Raw genomic sequence first — 13021 nt, 5'->3', positions numbered from 1 at the left:
AATGTTTAGATTTTAATTATTTTCCATTTTAATTTACTGGAGCACTATGCCACTAAAAAACTTAACTACTATTTTTAAAAAGAAACATTTCTCCAAAATGATGGTTTCCAGCATATGCCTAATGCTGGAAACCAACATCATTATTCCTCATTCAATGTTAGTGAAATACTAACATTATTTCTATTTATCTTGTGTATCAGACAACTCGATTATTCAAGTCAGAACTTTAAGAAACTTAAAAAGAGAGTTCCAGAAACTTATAATCTGCATATCATGTCCCTAAATACATTTATCAAAAACACCTAGCATGACATTATAAAGAAAAAGAAATTCTCAAAAGCAAAAATGATTTTTTTTAAATGGATGAGAAAAGGTCACACAGCAACTGAAGGATTATTGGAATTGGGATATGCATATAGCTAAAAAGAGCTAAATATAAAATTTAAAATCCATCTACTGAGAGTCAAGTTATTACATGCAAACAGATAAACAAAAATATAATAACTGCCAGATTTCTATTGATATGATTTTAATGAAATGTGGAATGTCTCAAACAATTTTATTTATTTATTTATTTATTAAACTTCAGCCATACAGAAAGAATCCACAGCAAGAAGTAAAAGAGAAAAAAAAAACAGTAAACATAAATGAATAAATATATATAATTAAAAATAATAATTGCAAAAACAAGTACAACAAGGATACATAGTGAATTAATTAAATTAATAAAACAAAACTAATTACAAATTTTTGTTTCTTTAGTACATACAGAAAGTTTACTATTGCATTTAAATAGAAGAAAGTTTAAAAAAATTAAATCATTTCCTTAAAACATTTAACAGATGCTTATCTACAAGAGCCAAATATAAAATTTTATAAAAATCTATCCATTATGAGAAAATTCTTTTTCAGACTGGATGAGACAGAGAGACATGAAGACAATAGGTGCTTTATACTTATGTTAATATGCTTAAAAAGAGAAAGACTAATTCTAGATATAAGCATTATACAATGATATTAAACGTAGAAGGAAGAGAAATTTTGAAAAATAAAATAAAATATCTCGAGGTCTTGCACTCGTATTGCTTCACTTATTTATTGTATCATTACTCTTCACTTTAAGACTGACAAAGAGAGCCTGGGATATCAAAAACCTGTTGTTTATTCTTTCTTGTTCTTTTCTCATTAAGCATATTGATTGTTTTGTTTAGTATAGATCATCTTTCTGTCTTCTTCTTCTTGGTCTTCCTCTATTTTATTTGGCTGTGGGCTTTCAGTTTTTTAATACTTTTATCTACTCCTTCTCCATTCTATCTATATCTTTTCCCATTTTTATTTTCCTGCATAATATATGCACTCATTAAAAATTGTATTTTGCACTGTTTCCTGATTTCCTCACTTTAACTCTTAATGTTTTATTAGTTAACTGCCTTAATGTTTTCATTTCTATAGTTTCAGTTATTTGCTTTATTTTTGATATTGTACCTCAGCTGGTACAATATCAAAAAAAAGCATATTTTTGATATTGTACCAAAAATAAAGCAAAAATAAAGTACTATAAAGCAAAAATATATTTGACTCAGCTGGTCAGAATATCCATAGCCTGAAGAATAAACTGTTTGATCGTGAATCTCATCTTCTTTCCTCAAACTTCCATGTCTGTTGCCTTACTAAATCTGGCATAGGATAAATGTGGAGAAATTTGCCTTTAACCAGTGGGTGGGAATAGACAGGTAATCTGGGAAGTTCGGGAGATTTTTTTTTTTTTGGTTGATGCTGCATAAGCTTGCTTTCTTGCATCATTTGCCACTATTAATAATCAGTCACACTGCTTTTTTACTTTACTTGCTGTAACTGAGAACACTATTGCTTGCAGAGTGATAAGGTTGTTTCAGAGAAAACATAAGCAGTGAAGGAGAGAACATATTGGTGAATAGTTCAGAATTGTGGGCAAAGTACAGTTTTTCTGTGTTTTAATTAATCAACACATAATTTTAAACATGGAACATTTGGGATGGATTAGCAACATTATGCACAGAATTCTTCAAATTAACATTATTTAAAGGAAAGATTAAAAATGAAGTTACAATAGAATTTTATTCAGGAAGCTTAATTGTATACATATTTGTGCTTGTCTTTAATAAACTGGTTTCGTTGTGGTTTTTTCAACAGTTGGAATCTGAAGTTTTTATCTGAAATATAATTGTAGAAAAGTTAAATTCAGTTATTTCCAAAGTTTGGAAGAATGACAGTCTACTGTACTAAGCTTAAAAGGCTTTGAATGGATTGAGCAAGCTCAATGCTGATGTGATTCTTCCTCTAGCTCAGACATACACGATGGTGCACAAATTCAAATTGAGGAAGGACAGTCGGAAAATAGATGTGTGGAAGTTAGTGTGGAAGAAGTTTATTCCAACAATCAACAGTGGTTGATTGTTGGAATAAACTTCCATTTGTTCTTGTGGAAGTTGATAGTTTAAATAAATTCAAGGAAGTACTAGACAATACTATTGGAGGGAATGAATAGATGAAATGGGAAGTGACTTTTTTTGGCTGATGCTATATATGATTTCTTTAGTGCATCATTTGCCACTGCTAATGTTACATTTATTTCACTTTGCTTCCAACCGTTGAAGAAGCCTCAATATCTTCAGACACTGGTTGTTGTTTGCTATTATTTGGTTTTTAGGAGCATTAGTAACTAAGGCCATATTGCTCTGGGGATATGCGGTGGTCATTCCCTGACCTTTCCGCATCCTCCGTATTTGGTGGTCACGAGCTCTAACCCCGGTCTAATCAAGAAGCGTGTGCTACGCACTGCTACTCCTGCCCATCTGATTATGGAGGCACCTCAGACACTGGTAATGGACAGAACTGCAATCAATACATATTGTCATTATTCATTTTTATCGCTCAAAATTATCATTTCCAGATCAAGGAGCACAAGTTTAATGAAAAGGGACACAACCACATGGAAGTAGACACAATGCACAGTACAACTGAGTCAACTAAAAAAATGTGTTGGGTTTTACGATACATGAATGGTTAAAAATTTTTAAGCTAGCAAGGTCTAAAAATTATTGCAACAAAGTTGGCGATGCCTATGTAATTAAAGAATTGAAATTAGAAAACTAAAGATTTAAAACAGTTAGCTGCAGCAGTAATAAAAACAGAACCAAAGACAGTCAAGGTACACAGGTGCAATGGTTCAAAGTCAATCAAATACTTAAAATATGAGAAACTTCATTGAGGAACAATTTTTCTGTAGCTACTATCAAGACAGGGAATACAAAGAATTAAAAGTGAGTGCTGGTCAAAGAGGAAACCAAAGATACTGAAAAACTAAAACGTTTATACAAGCAACAATTATCCATCTCAAAAAAGAAGACCTGTTAAAATCATGCAAAACAAAGGTCATTCCAGTTTAATGCCATCATTGGTACAAATCCCTGCAAACCAGTGACAAGGAAGGCACAGTTCCAGAACCTGCAATTTCAGAATCTCACGAAAAATACATTGAACTTTATAAAAAAATTGTTGGTTAATTCTTAATTCACTGTTTTTTATTATATAAAATAATTATTGATAGAATAATATAAAAGAATAATAAAATTTTCAAATTTTATTATTTAATTTTTTACTTTTTTACTAAATTCTACTCAAATTGTTTTTTTTTTTTTAGTAAGTACAAGTAACCAAATCCTCGTTAAGGTATATGTCTATGATACTTAAAAAAATTAATTTTATACAGGAAACCTAATTCTAGTGTTTATTTACCTTTGAAATCAATGACTATTAAAATTTAAAATATTACACTGAATCAGTGTAATCACAAACCCACAAAAAAGGTTATGTCCAAACATTTTCAATTATACTTGGTCACCAAGAAACTGACAATATCACAAAGCCAATTTTAACTTACCTTAACTTGGAAGTGGAAGACATCTATTTTTTTCTGAGTTGTCAGAATCTCACAGAGAAAACTCTCATGAGCAACAATTTGATTCAGTTACAAGCACAAATGCAAACTGAAAAAAAGGTGTTTAAGAGAAATCATGGAAAAAAGATGGAAAAGATAATTGGTGTCATGGATTCAGATTCCAATGTTGAGAGAATTAGTAGAGTTGTCAGTTATATCTGTGTGATATCACATATCCCAACAATATATTCTTGATCTGATTATCAGCAGTGGATCTGATTATTCATGAATTAAGAATTTGCAGGTAAAGGAACCACTGGGTGACAGTGATCACAATGTACTGATGTCGGAATTACTCAAAGATGTAACTACCATCAAGGCTGAAGGGAAGGGCTTTTGCTTTCATAAAGGTGACTACAGGAATCTCAGCCAGTTTTTAAATTCTGTATAGTGGGATCAACTGATGATGATGCTACCAATGTTGAATTCTAAATGGGAAGCCTTCAGGGACTTAATTTTGGAGGATACTAGGTTTTACATTCCAACTAAGAAATGCTGTTCAAGGTTTAGGCCTAAACTAATGAACAAATGAGGCTCATAGCAGAGAATAAAAATGTATGGGATGCATATAAAGTATCAGGTGACACAGAAGCCTATGGCAGATATAAACTAGTCTGTAATCAAGTCACAAAGGAGGTTAGACAGGCGAAGGCAGATTACGAGAAATCCTTGGCAAAGGATGCACAGAAAAACAATAAAGAATTCTTTACTTATGTAAACTCTAGAAGGAAAGGGATGAATCAGATTGGACCACTTAACAGAGATGGGTTGATTACTGATGATCATGCTCAGGTAGCTGATAAACTGAATGAGTATTTTGAATCTAAATTCACACATGAGGAGTTGAATCAATGAGGGGAATGCCAGAAGTTTATAAAACTCTAACGGGGAGCTAAGTGATTCTGTAATAACTGAGAGCAAAGTGGAGGAGGGATTGTTGAAGATAAACATAAAAAAGGGACCTGGGGCGGACGGGATCTATCCAGTTATATTAAAGGAGGCAGCAAAGGAAGTTTGTTTGTTGTTGTTTGTTATTCGGTTTTTAGGAGCATTAGCAACTAAGGCCATATTGCTCCGCGATATGTGGTGGTCATTGCCTGACCTTTCCGCATCCTCCGTATTTGGTGGTGACAGGCTCGAACCAAAGTCTAATCAAAAAGCGTGTGCTACGCACTGCTGCTCCTTCCCACCTGACTATGGAGGCGCCTAGCAAAGGAAGTAAACAAACCCATAGCCATAATTATGAGAGCTTCCTTGGACTGCAGGTGTGTAAATGAATCACCAATTCACAAAGGTGGTTCAAAAGGCAACACAAGTAACTATAGACCTGTTAGTTTAACTTGTGTCTCAAGGAAAATAATAGAATCACTGGTTAAAAAGCATTGCAGGATCATCTAGACAAGACTGCAGTAATAGTTAAGACACAGCATGGGTTTGTTAAAGGGAGGTTTTGTCTGACCAAATTGATTGGATACTATAATGTGGTCACAAAAGAACTGAATGCCAAAAATAATTCTGATATCATATACTTCGATTTCAGGAAAGCTTTTGATACCGTTGCACTTGGAAGACTGCTGTTCAAATTAGAGAGGTATGGCATTAAGGGTAAGTTGCTACAACGGATAACGAGTACAGAGAAGGGCAACAAGATTAGTGAATGGAACAAAGGGGTGCTCTTACGAAGAAAGGCTTAAGTTTTGCAAATTACAGTGTCTGGAGACTAGGCACCAGCGAGGTGATCTGATAGAGGTGTATAAAGCCTTGAATGGTTTAAGCATGCTCAATGCTGATGGGATTCTTCCTCTAGCTCAGAATAATCACCTGAGAGGGCATAAATTCAAATTGAGGAAAGACAGATGTAGGATAGATGTGCGGAAATTTGCCTTTAGCCAGCGGGTGGTTGGTTGGTGGAACAGATTGCCATCCCTTGTGGTGGAGGTTGATAGCCTAAATAAGTTTAAGGCTCAGCTGGACAGGTATTTTGAACGAACAGAGGGGTGAAGTGGAAGTGGGTTTTTTTTTGGCTGATGCTGCATAAGCTTGCTTTCTTGCATCAAATGCCTCTACTAATGCTAATGCTAATGCTAATAAAGGGATGGTTGAGTAGGAGATGACAGACATTAGAGTGGTAATCAATGGACACTGCTCTTTGTGGACAAATGTTATTAGTGGAGTTCCCCGGGATTCGATGTTGGGCCTATTGTTGTTTTTATATTTATCAATGATGTTGATGAAGGTATATCAGGTTTAATGTCCAAGTTAGCAGATGATACAAAGGTTGGCAGCATTGTTAACAACAGTAAGGAGAGTATGCTACTCCAACTGGATCTAGATAAGTTGGGCAAATGGGCTGAGAAGTGAAAACTGAAGTTTAACATTGACAAATGCAAAGTACTGCATATGAGTAGCAATAATCGAAGAGAAATGTACCAACTGTGTAGTACTACACTCAGGGAAGTGGAAAGTGAAAAAGACCTGGGGGCAATTGTACAGTCAAATATGAAGTTTGCTGAGCAGTGCAGGCAGGCTGCCAGGGAAGGTCATGGAGTCTTGTCAATGATACATATAGAAATTTGCTAACAGGGACAGGGATGTGATTATCACGTTATACAAGGCAATGGTCAGGCCACACCTAGAATATTATGTTGAGGTCTGGAGGCCTCATTTTAGGAAGGATGTAGAGTTGCTAGAACGAGTAAGAAGGGCAACAAGATTGGTGAGGGGGAGGAACAAAGGGGATGCTCTCTTACCAAAAAAGGCTTAAGTTCTGCAAATTGCAGTGCCTGGAGAGTAGGCACCTGCAAGGTAGTAGTAGTGGCATGTGATGCAAGAAAGCATGTGTATGAGCTTATGCAGCATCAGCAAAAAAAAAAAAAAAATCACACCATTCCCTCCAAATGCCTGTCCAGTTCCTCCTTAAATGTATTCAACCCATCAACTTCCACAACGACAGATGGAAGTTTGTTTCAGCAATTAACCACCCGCTGGCTAAAGACAAATTTCTGCACATCTATTCTACATCTGTCTTTTCTTAATTTGAATTTATGCCCCCTTAGGTTCGTAATCTGGACAAGTGGAAAGATCCCATCAGAATTCAGCGTGCTCAACCCATTCAAGGCCTTATACAAAGAGTACTAGGAAAGTTTTGCAATACAGCTTTGTTTATTTAATTTTTTCAAAGTAATTTCCTCTACATTCAATACACCTCTCCATCCTCCAAAACCAATCTTTAAACCAGTTCTGCCAAGTTTCACTAGGGAGTAAAGCACACTCGTTGTCCCAAGCCCGTAGAAGGTCCTCATCACTGGAAAACCGCCTCCCTTTTACCTTCATTTTCACATGCGGGAATAGTGCAAAGTCGCAGGGAGCAAGGTCTGGACTGTAGGGAGGGTGCTCGAGAAGTTTCAGTCCTGTCGTGGTCAAATATTCGGTGCAGGCTTTGGCGCGGTGAGCTGGAGCATTATCGTGATGGAGGTACCAGGCGTCCATTCTTGACTTTGGCCGCAGGTTCTTCATAGATCCAATGACTTTAGGCAGGCATTGTTCAGTATACCACTTAGCTGTGACTGTCTTCTGCGTGTCCAAAACGACACGTTCCACAATTCCACTCGATTTGAAAAATACAGCTATCATTTTCTTCTTTACAGATCGGGATTTTCTGACAATTACGGGTGTGTCGTCATCATCAAAGACCCAAACTTTGTTTTGAGCCTTGGTCGGCAGATCGTAATAGTACAGCCAAGTCTCGTCACCTGTCACGATGTTTTTCACACACCGAGATTGTCCCTTATCAAACTTTTTTAACATCTCCCGGCACCAAGTCACACGTCGTGTCATCTGCTCTTCAGTCAGTTGATGCGGCACCCAGAGAGAACAAAGTTTCTTCACGTGCAAATGATCTTGCAGAATCTAACGAATTGCTGGTGCATTTAGGCCCAAAGTATCCTCTATCTGTTGGTAGGTCACTCGCCTGTTTTCGTCAAGCATTTTCCTCACAGCAGTAACGTTTTCCTCTGTAACTGACGTTCGTGGCCTTCCCGGCCTCTCAGAATCCTCCAGAGTGAAATTTCCCCTTTGGAATTCTCTATACCACCTGAATATCGTTGTATGATGTGGACAATCAACATCTAGTGCAAGAGTCATTTCTTCTAAGCACTGGTCTATGGTTAAACCACGCACGAAATTATACCGCAAAACTGTCCTTATCTCATTTCGTGACCACGATGCCATCGCAAGCACTTTACACTCTCACTACTAATGAATAACTGAGCCCATCGACTTGGTGCGGCGGCTACTATGCACGTATGAACATGTCTCAACATGCAGCAACAAGCAGCTTCCTGCGATTCATTGTTGCGTCATATTGCAAAACTTTCCTAGTACCCTTTGTACACCTCAATCAGATCACCGCGCAGGTGCCTAGTCTCCAGCCATAGCAATTTGCAGAACTTAAGCTTCTCTTGGTAAGAGGATCCCTTCATTCCCCTCACCAATCTTTTTGCCCTTCTCTGTACACGCTCAAGTAAATCTACATCCTTCCTAAAATGAGGCCTCCAGACCTGCACGCAGTACTCAAGGCATGGCCTGACCATTGCCTTATAGAGAGGGATAATCACTTCCTTTTCCCTGCTAGCAAAATTCCTATATATCATTGACAAAACCCCATGACCTGCGCTGGCAGCCTGTCTGCATTGCTCAGAAAACTTCATATCTGCCTGCACAATTACTCCCAGGTCTTTTTCATTTTCTACCACCTTAAGTTTAGTACCACAGAGTTGGTACGTTTCTCTGGGGTTACTTCTACCCATATGCAGTACTTTGCATTTGTCAAGGTTAAACTTCAGTTGCCACTTCTTAGCCCATCTGCCCAAATTATCTAGATCCTGTTGCAGTAGTACATTGCCATTACTGTCATTAACAACCCTGCAGACCTTTGTATCATCTGCCAACTTCGACATTAAGCCTGATATACCTTCATCAATATCATTGATAAATATACAAAACAACAGTGGACCCAACGCCGAACCCTGTGGGACTCCACTAATAACATTAGTCCACGAAGAGCAGCACCCATTGATTACCACCCTCTGTCTTCTCCCACTTAACCATCCTTTTATCCCTTGTAGCAACTTACCCTTAATACCATTCTGCTCCAATTTGTACAATAGTTTTTCATGCGCAACAGTGTCAAAAGCTTTCCTGAAATCCAAATATATGATATCAAAATTATTTTTTGTATCCAGTTCCTTTGTAACCACATCAGAATATCCTATCAAATTTGTCAGACAAGACTTTCCCTTAACAAACCCATGCTGTGTCTGAATTATTGCTGCAGGCTTGTCTAGATGATCCTGAAATGCATCTTTTACCAGTGACTCCATTATTTTACCCGTGATTTGATTTGATTGAGGTGTATAAGGCCTTGAATGGGTTCAGGAGGCTGAATGCTGATAGGATTGTTCCTCTTGCTCAGATTAAGAACCTGTGGGGGCACATTCAAATTGAGGAAAAACAGTTGTAGAATACGGAAATTTGCCTTTAGCCAGCGGATAGTTGATTGGTGGAACAGGCTTTCATCATCTTTTGTTGTGGAAGTTGATAGCCTAAATAAATTTAAGGCTGAGCTGGACAGGCATTTGGAACAAATGGAGGGCAGAAATGGAAACAGTTTTTTTTTGGCTGATGCTGCATAAGCTTGCTTTCTTGCATTGTATTCCTCTAGTAATGCTAATTTAATCTGAGCAAGTGGAAGAATCCCATCAGAATTGAGTGTGCTCAACCCATTCAGCACTTACACACCTCTATCAGATTACATCGCAGGTGCCTAGTCTCCAGCTGCTGCAATTTGCAGAACTTACGCCTATCTTGGTAAGAGGATCTCTCCATTCCCCTCACCAATTTTCCTGCCCTTCTCTGTACACACTCAAGCAAATCTACATCCTTCCTAAAATGAGGCCTCCAGAACTGTACGCAGTACTCAAGGCGTGGCCTGACCATTGCCTTATACAAAGGGATAATCACCTCCTTTTCCCTGCTAGCAAAATTTCTTTATATCATTGACAAAACACCATGATCTGCTCTTGCTGCCTGTCTGCATTGCTCAGAAAACTGTATGTCTGACTGCACAATTACTCCCAGGTCTTTTTCATTTTCTACCACCCTAAGCATAGTATCACACAGTTGGTACATTCCTCTGGAGTTACTTCTACCCATATGCAATACTTTGCCTTTGTCAATGTTAAATTTCAGTTGCCACTTCTCATCCCATCTGCCCAAAATTTCTAGATCTGGCACACTGCCATTACTGTCATTAACAACCCTGCCAACCTTTGTATTATCTGCAAACTTTGACACTAAACCTGATAAACCTTCATCAAATCATTGATAAATATACAAAACAACAGTGGTTCCAACACCAAACCCTGTGGAACTCCACTAATAACATTAATCCACGAAGAGCATCACCCATTGATTACCACTCTCTGTCTTCTCCAACTCAACCACCCTTTTATCCATTGTAGTAACTTATCCTTAATACAATTCTTAAATACATCTCTGAATTAGGCACCTCCATAGCCAGGTGGGCAGGAGCAGCAGTGCATAGCACACGCTTCTTGATTAGCTCGGGGTTCGAACCCATGCCCACCAAATACGGAGGATGCGGAAAGGTCAGGGAATATGCCCTTAGTTGCTAATGCTCCTAAAAAAACCAAACAACAAATAAACAAACATCTCTGAATTCTTATAGTGAACCTACAATAATATGACATTGAAACAAAAAAATTACCTGTAAATGGCAAAAAAGATGACGATATCTCTGATGTGTAGGTATTGCCGGGAAGGAGGAGGCTTGTGTGTCGAGTTCGCACATTTTCTGCCAAAAACAAAATAAATAAATAAATAATAAAAATTGAAACAAATAAAATAATAATATATCACTATTATTATTATCAGAATTCTTCTAAAAGACTACCTTAATAACATAACATGGCTGAAAGAAGTTTTCAATTTGGATTCTTATTAATCAAGATAAGAATCCAAATCGTATCTGTTAAGTGATATAGTAAAATCATAGAAGAGGGTGGGGTGAGCTTCCTATCATCATTGCATCCATTTCCCAAAGTCTTTATGCTAATCTATATTTTCAGCTTGCTGTTTGCAGAAGATCAATTTATTTGACTTTGCTGATTATATACAATTAATACATATCAAACTGGCATAACTATTTGGAATGGCGCACTGCCAAAGAGAAATTCTGACTATTCAAAATAAGCAAAAAATATGCAACTTACACTGCTATAGAGTTCAGTACAATCATGTAAAGCTTAATCCTCTGAAGTATTTCTGCTTACCTTTAGCTCCTTCAGTGGAATCTGAAGTCTCATGTTTGGAATTCATATTAAACTTGAAGAAGGATGGAGGAGGAATTGCTATTTAAAGAAATACAATTTTAATTTTCAATGAAAAGATTAATCACTAAATTTAATGGAACAGTTAAAAAAAAAAAAAGAAAAAAAAAAAAGCTTTTTTTTTTTTTTTTTAACTGTTTTTAACACAAAATCCTCCTTGAAAGGTAGACCTTTTTCTGAATTTTTTTTTAAAAAAATTTTATTTGTCAATTAGTACAAGTCAAATGGCATAAATATTGATAGGGGGGCAAAGAGCCAGAAATACCACAAAGATATGCAATTTAAACAACTGTTAATATTTCAACAGAAAGAACTTTAGCTTAATACCTTCAATTTTTTCCCCATAGAATTTTTTTTTTTCAATACTACTTTTCATGGAGGTTTACAGTGAGTAATTTTTTTTTTTTTTTGCTATATCTTCAATGTCGAATTATTCAGTTTTAATGTTTTTCTGGTTTTAAATCCCTCTTATTTCTGTTATGAAGGTAAGAGTAATTATACCCTTTACAGTTATTATTGATTATAATACATTTAAAATTCTGGACGATGACAAATCCATGCTTGGATTTGTCATCATTAGATTTAACACAAAAGTATTAATCTGAATTTTACAGTTTAGACATTTTGTAATTTTAAAGTGCATTTAAATGAAAATCAATATTTGCCTAGAAAAAGTTAACCTAAACATGACAAATGATATGACTAATGGCAGAAATTCCAGCAGTGATTCTTTAAGTTGTGGCCTTTTTACTTGCACTGATCACATGAATGCAAAATATAGGCAAAATATGCTATTATTTTGCTAGCTGATGGAGTCATTTCATTGTGCAAGTTGTTGAGAGTGCAGTGAACTTAATTCAAAAATCAGCACACTGTCAGGCACACAGTGTCTCTGAAAAAGTGAGTGACACCCTTGAGGAAATTTAATCTGGGTGCTCCTCAGAGACAAGTGTCTGATGCCACAGCATACAATGTATTCCTGAATCTTGTCCTAGAAAAGGATCAATCAGTACAGAATGCTCTGATCTTGCAGGATTTAGTCTTAATTGGGGATTCAATCATAAGGGAGACAGATGGTATGGTACCAGAGTATGTCTACAAAGAGCAAAAATTGAGGTCGTAATAATTTAATCAGCTCATAATTGTTCTAGAGGGTGCATGGTAATACATGTGAGGGCACTAATGAAAAATGTTGAAAAAGTGTCACTAGATAGGACAACTGTTCTTATGTCTGAAATTCATCTCAGATACAACAGCAGGGATTTCATGATGAAACCCTTGTGAATTAATTCTAGGTTTGAGGAGCTCTGCAAGTCTTATCAGGGATATCTGAAATTTTTCTCAGCATGGCCAGCCTTATTTGAGATGGAATTTATTTTGTAAAGACAGTATGCATTTAAAAGGAGGTTCAAGGGTTTTTGCTAATGCCATTGAGGAGATATTAAAGGATCAGGAAAGATGCAGGTCCAGAAAGGTTGGGTCATTTAGTTATTTGCACAACAGTTGTCGCAGCTAAAATGCACCTCTCACAGTTTGTTCTCTGAAGTCATCTTCTATCCTACTCTGGTTTACTTTATGAGGTCATGTTAACATATTTTGTGGAGGAAAGTTTTCACTGTCCATCTTGGTGACT

The 13021-nt window shown here is 36.6% G+C and overlaps 1 protein-coding gene across 3 annotated transcripts in view; it reads right to left on the bottom strand.

The window, feature by feature from the left end:
* The window catches only part of LOC150080016 (oxysterol-binding protein-related protein 8-like), a 464021-nt gene that overhangs the window by 373414 nt on the left and 77586 nt on the right, over nucleotides 1-13021 (bottom strand). For all 3 annotated transcript variants that reach the window (XM_090383709.1, XM_090383711.1, XM_090383710.1), the window contains 2 exons: nucleotides 11332-11409; nucleotides 10767-10853 (listed from right to left, as the gene is read on the bottom strand). In XM_090383709.1, the coding sequence (XP_090239835.1) occupies nucleotides 10767-10853; nucleotides 11332-11409 (165 nt within the window). The remainder of the gene's footprint in view (nucleotides 1-10766; nucleotides 10854-11331; nucleotides 11410-13021) is intronic.

The sequence above is a fragment of the Mastigoproctus giganteus genome, chromosome 10 (genome assembly GCF_048544385.1).
Source record: "Mastigoproctus giganteus isolate SK-2022 chromosome 10, ASM4854438v1, whole genome shotgun sequence".
NCBI classification, from domain to species: domain Eukaryota; kingdom Metazoa; phylum Arthropoda; class Arachnida; order Uropygi; family Thelyphonidae; genus Mastigoproctus; species Mastigoproctus giganteus.
The sequence above is the reverse complement of the archived record's forward strand: the minus strand, read 5'-3'. Positions and strand labels throughout refer to the sequence as shown.